The sequence below is a fragment of the Phoenix dactylifera genome, chromosome 16 (genome assembly GCF_009389715.1).
Source record: "Phoenix dactylifera cultivar Barhee BC4 chromosome 16, palm_55x_up_171113_PBpolish2nd_filt_p, whole genome shotgun sequence".
Classification (NCBI taxonomy): Eukaryota; Viridiplantae; Streptophyta; class Magnoliopsida; order Arecales; family Arecaceae; genus Phoenix; species Phoenix dactylifera.
The window spans coordinates 5,705,193-5,711,192 of NC_052407.1; the positions used below are offsets into that span (position 1 = coordinate 5,705,193).

Sequence of the window (6,000 nt, forward strand, 5' to 3'; positions counted from 1 at the left end):
CACCAACCCAAAGGAAAAACAAAACAAAACAAAAAAAAAGAGCAGGTCTCCAATCCAACCCAAGACCCAACTACCATCTCTGATACCTAACGGAAGCCGGGAAAAATCTTTGGTACGCCGGTAGGTCACGTAATATTCTCCTTGAGCCCAATGGATGCAATGTGGCAGCTCATAAGCCAACCACGAGACAATCCTGTTGAGTCACACCAATCTCCTTATGCCACGTGGTACAAGGAACCCAACTTTTTTTTTGGATGGTTACTAACCAAAAGAGTCAAAAGAAAGGAGGTAGCATAGGGATAAAGGGGCAGCTACATAACATGTCTAAAGGACCTCTTCCAAGTATTGAGCAGCAAAAGAGTCGACCCAGTCTGCAGCCCTGTTCGTCTCTCGGTATACATAAACGATTTGAAAGGAGCTGCAATCTCTCATGGGAATTGGGTCTACTTGAATGAGACTCTTGTAGGTGTAGAATGGGAAGTAGAGGGGCTTTCGGGTTGCATCTTTCGCGCAAAAGAACTATCGTTCTTCTTCTGCAATTTCGACGAATCTCAAAGCACTCCAATCTTTTTTCTTCTATCTTCTTTACAGATCTCGAAGCATCCATTGCGCGATCCAATGGTTGACACGGCGAAGGAAGGTGAATAAGTTTTTCGCGCGAAAGGCACAAACCGAACCAGTGGAGAGCCGTAGTTGGTGAGCTGAGAGTGTAAATAAATAAGCCCAGCAGGTAAGAAGAGAAAAGAGCTCTGTTGAGGTATTGTGATCATGGGAAGGCTGGTTGCTAAGATCTGGGATGAGTCCAAAAGGATGTGGCAAATTGGAGGGGCTGCAATACTTACAGGAGTGTTGCAGTTCTCCCTTGGCTTTGTCACCGTCGCCTTCGTCGGGCATCTCGGAGATGTCGAGCTTGCTGCGGTCTCGATCGCACAGAATGTCATCGAAGGCTTCGCATATGGGATTCTGGTAATCGATCCGCTGGTACCTATGAATCCACTGTGATTCTTTTGATTCCAGACTTCTCTCTTCTTATTTCAATTTTGTTTAGTCAGTTTTATAAATCAAAGATGGAGAAATTCTTTATGGACACCATCAATGAGATTAGGACACAAAATTCATAAAATAAACTGAAAACTTTAGGCATATCTTGAGAGTTCTGAGTAGCAATTAATGATCGCTATAGAACATTTTACTTTGTTTTATCTGTTTTATGTTCTAATCTTCTGCATGGTGTCTATAAAAAATTTCTACAAAGATAGTCGTTCTTGCATCTTTCTTTATCTAGCTGCAAGGCATGTTTCATTACTCATATGGTGGTTGAAATTCGAAGCAGTCTTCTTTCGTGGGTTCATGCGTCCATGTTCATTCTCCATGACTCAAGATAGAGGAAAATATCCTTGACTGAACGCAAAACATTATAGAGAAAGGAAAGGTTAGTTTCTGTTTGAGCATATCCACAGGTCTTGATATCTGAAGCTGCGTCATGCGTCATCACAGGAGGCACCGTAGACGAGTTGTCACAATTCAGTAATATATAAAGTTCGACGTTATTTTATGGATTTATTTTCTATCAGTTGATAGCACAGGCCGGCACTATTTCGAAATTGAATAGTATTATCTATGATTGCAAAATCATACAATTCAGCAAAAAGAAATAATATAATGTTGAAATGTCCATGTCCCATTTTATATAGCTCCGAAACATGTTAGGTGTCTCTGGTTCTTTTCTTAGAAGTTGATCCATCACCAACTCCATTGGATTTTTATTTTTCTAAGACATGTTTATAACCTATTTAGAATTTACTTAGCAAATTAAATATAAACAGTGAGGATATGCAAATAACATAATAAAAGTTACAGAAACTTTTATTCAATTAAAAAAATTAATAAATAAAAATATACAAATAACATAATAAAAGTTAAAACAACAAGAAAAAAATTGTAAATTAGAATAAATAAAATTTGTTGGCCATCTACCTTGTGATTTCTTTTTTTCAGAGAGGGTGAGGGCACCAAGAGAGAAATCGGGCCGGAATCAGACAAGGCTACCAAACTCCCGGCGACTTTATCAACTATACTAAGAAATAATTTATGAATGAGTATGCTATCTATGTTCTGAATCCAATAACATGTATCAATAGCATTGGAACACCTAAAATGATAAAACCATTCACAGTTCTTCCATGATACACTAAGACACTAAATGAGCTGTTAGAGTAGGTATTCTTAGTTGACTGTGACTATTTATGTACACTTCATTCTAGTTAAGCTCTCAAAATGTTTGTGTGTATGTTTCTAATCAAGCATAAAGAATATATCATTCACCCTCATCTCCCTAGATTCGTGTGTATGAAACTCCTGCTCCATGATAATTTGAACAATGAGAAAAAAAATGGATTTGTATTAAAGTGAAAAAAAATGCATGCCATTACCAAAGTGGAGATTTAACAGGGGAAAGTTGTATCTTCTGCCAAAAATGTCCAGCACAAAATGTTATACTGCTCTACCGTATTAGGGAAAAAAAAAAAATCATAATCTGAACCATGCTAATTCTTGGTTGTCTGACCATCAATTTTTAGTCAAGTAATTGCTCATCATCTATCTGTAGCTAGGCATGGGGAGTGCCTTGGAAACACTCTGTGGCCAAGCTGTTGGCGCTGGACAGCTTCACCTGCTAGGAGTCTACATGCAAAGATCATGGGTTATTTCTGGAGTCACAGCAATGGTTCTATCACCAGTTTATGTGTTCACATCACCCATATTAAAGCTTGTTCGACAGTCGAAAGATATATCGGAAGTCGCAGGCAAATATGCTATATGGACAATCCCACAATTATATGCCTATGCCATGAATTTTCCTCTCCAGAAGTTTTTTCAATCTCAGAGCAAGGTCTGGGTCATGGCTTTGATTTCTGGGGTGGTTCTGGGCATCCATGTTCTGCTAAACTGGATTTTGGTAATAAAAATGGGTCATGGGTTGCTGGGTGCAGCAATAGCTGTGAACATTTCTTGGTGGCTTATAAATTTGGGTCAGATGATTTATCTTGTATCTGGCTTTTTCCCTGAAGCATGGCAAGGCTTCTCTCTGTCAGCATTCCAGAACCTGGCAGCTTTCATCAAACTCTCACTTGCATCAGCAATAATGCTATGGTAAGTACCTAATTCCAAAAATATGCACAGAAAAATGGCCAATATGCCTACTTTAAAATATCCAGATTCTCTACCTTTAACTAGACCAATTTGATTACAGCTTGGAGCTTTGGTATTACACTGCTGTTATTATTCTGGTGGGTTGTTTACAAAATCCTAAAATCGCAGTTGGTGCTATTTCTATCTGGTTAGATATTCTATCCTTTGAAGATACCTGCTTCAAGAAATTTACTACTGTCTAAAACAACATAAAGTTTATATATTTTCTGAATTTACATTACAGTTCATATCAATCAGTCATGTAAGCATAGGATGTTTCTTTCTTCAAATGATCGAACATAAAATTTCCTTTAGCTGATCCATTGCCCATTATGTATGTTAGCATGAACTATCAACTTTGGGCGTTGATGATTGCTCTGGGTTTCAGTGCTGCAGTCAGGTAGGCATTACCTCTTTTCAATTGTTTCCAGCTCCTGGTCATCAAAGAACTACTGCCACAGTTGAGTTGAATATATTGTTTGTTTCTTACTTAACAGCGTACGAGTATCAAATGAACTTGGAGCAAATCACCCAAAAGCAGCGAAGTTTGCAGTATTTGTTTCTGTTTCCACATCAGTCTTCTTTGGTCTCATTTTTATGGCCATAGTTCTCATCTTCAGAAAGCACACACCAAAGCTTTTCACAGATGTACCTGAACTGGTGAGAGAGACATCCAAACTGGGATACCTTCTGGGTGCCACAATCTTTTTGAACAGCATTCAGCCTGTTCTCTCTGGTATAATCTCCCTACAATGCAAGAAACGATGCATTAATCTTTGGATGAGGAAGAATGGTCGCTAAAGGTTCTTCGGTACTCTAAGGGCCTGTTTGGCTATTTCTACAGGATTGGGCTGAAAATTCTGTAGAATTCATAAATCGGACCGTCCATTTAAGCATAGTCCCGTATCAACCAAGCTCCACCCAACTTAAATCCTATGGGGAGAGAAAAAAGATATCAAAAATCTTTTTTCTTCAGTTTTTTTTTCTTTCTGCAGTTCAAAAACTAAGATCTGGGTTGGATTTGAACAGGCTGTTAAGAAATGCAAGCTAGATGGATCAACAGGCTCGATTTCTACAGGATTTTTAGTCCATAGAAATATTCAAATAGGCCCTAAGGAATGGTTTTAACCCAAGGGGTCTCACTATAATTTGCAGGAGTGGCAATAGGTGCTGGATGGCAAACCTTGGTTGCCTTTGTAAATATAGCATGTTACTACCTTCTTGGGTTGCCCATAGGAGCCATTCTTGGCTTCAAGATCAAGCTTAATGAACAGGTAAGACACTGTAAGGATAATCCTGATTTCTTTTCTGTATTTCCATTTATAACTAAAAGAATGACATCAGGTTGACCATAAAACGAGAGGGGATGAAATAAAAATATGAGCATATTTGTGTGTGTGTTTGTACCTATATGTGTGTATTATATTTACTAATTTATTTATGTGATGCAGGGCATTTGGGTGGGAATGCTCATTGGGACTCTCTTACAAACAGTTATTTTGCTACTGATTACATCCAGAACTAAATGGGAAAGACAGGTAGTTTGGATCATATTACTTCTGAACTTTTAATTTCTTTCTTTCTTTTTTTCTTTTTTTGATCGAATAGGAGGTTAAAACCACCTGTCTTTTGAACTTTTAATTTCAATATCCTTAAATTGAACACATTTTTTGCACGAACAAATCAACAACAATTCCATATAAATTTCTAATCGGAATAAAAGAAAGGACCGAAAAAAAAAACATAAACAGAGGAACCTTGAAGGAGCCTTGATATATGAAATCTGTAATAGACTTCGCAAATCATGATTTCACTCTATTCATTTTAAGATTTATCATATGCGAAATCGGACCGACAAGGGATGCGACACATGAGATGATAGGGTTGGCGAAAGAAAACTACTATATAAAAGGGAACAACCTTTGCTAAAATCTATCTAAATAAGTTCACAAAGGAATTAGTATTCTAGGAAAACACTTTTTTCAATAATGTTATCACAAAAAGGAGTTTAAACATCCATTGCTACAAGTTTTTCCTTGCAAAAAGAGGCTGATCATGACTCTATATGTGTCCATCTAAACTTGATCCAGCTTGTAACACCAGTTTCAAGTCACAATATACAAGACTCAAATATTGCACTTTGGCCTTCTTTTGGCCCTCCTTTTACTATGTGACTACTAAAGTTTTTAAACGTTATGCAGGCTAGGCTAGCAGAGGAGCGCATCAAGACATGGGGAGGACAACATGAGTCTCAACAAGCTTTGCAGAATAACTAGGCATAATACTATATGAAGATGACCCAAAGAAGCAGAATCCAGAAACCTGTACGGAAGGTTAACCTTGCATGACTGGAAAACATGTTACCTTGTTCCAAATCTTAATAGAACCTATCTTCAACAGCGTTTAATGTGATACCAAGATTGCTTAGGCTCAGATTCCTAATTCTCATCAGAAGCTGCACAAGAAGAGCCAAGTAAAACCAATGAGCTCTTTTCAGTGAATTGCAGTATCCTTTCAACCTTCTTGACTTTGCTCCTGCAAGGCGAGCAATTTTGTAGCTCTATTTTTTGCGTAATGAGGCACATTAATAAGGAAGTATCTATTTCATTTTTCTTAATTTCACACAATGTATGAAAGAGAATTTATCTTTTTTTTTTTTTTTGATGAGAGCAGAGAATTTAATTCACTTGGTCTCAGTGATCCAAACTCATATAAGGTAGAACATTTGCCTGTTCTTTAATACTTTTTGCATCTGAAGGACTGATTTTCTAAACTTTAAGTTGCAATGCTGGAAAATATGACACATCTATT

General features: G+C 37.5%; 1 protein-coding gene across 1 annotated transcript; it reads left to right on the forward strand.

Moving 5' to 3' along the window:
* The first annotated feature begins 684 nt into the window (after positions 1 to 684).
* LOC103720781 (protein DETOXIFICATION 33-like) lies at positions 685 to 5,800 on the forward strand. The gene is made up of 8 exons (XM_017846095.3): positions 685 to 966; positions 2,609 to 3,150; positions 3,251 to 3,337; positions 3,533 to 3,589; positions 3,687 to 3,925; positions 4,345 to 4,463; positions 4,641 to 4,727; positions 5,391 to 5,800. Exons 1-8 carry the CDS (start codon positions 769 to 771, stop codon positions 5,463 to 5,465), a joined length of 1,404 nt encoding a protein of 467 aa, XP_017701584.3. The 5' UTR covers positions 685 to 768; the 3' UTR covers positions 5,466 to 5,800.
* The last annotated feature ends 200 nt before the right edge of the window (positions 5,801 to 6,000 follow it).

Excerpts from the sequence above, each read along its gene's own strand:
- LOC103720781 (XM_017846095.3), top strand. The coding sequence starts at position 769 with ATGGGAAGGCTGGTTGCTAAGATCTGGGATGAGTCCAAAAGGATGTGG. Across the intron at positions 3,338-3,532 it reads GTTGGTGCTATTTCTATCTG|CATGAACTATCAACTTTGGG; the intron begins GTTAGATATTCT and ends TATGTATGTTAG. Across the intron at positions 3,590-3,686 it reads GGTTTCAGTGCTGCAGTCAG|CGTACGAGTATCAAATGAAC; the intron begins GTAGGCATTACC and ends CTTACTTAACAG.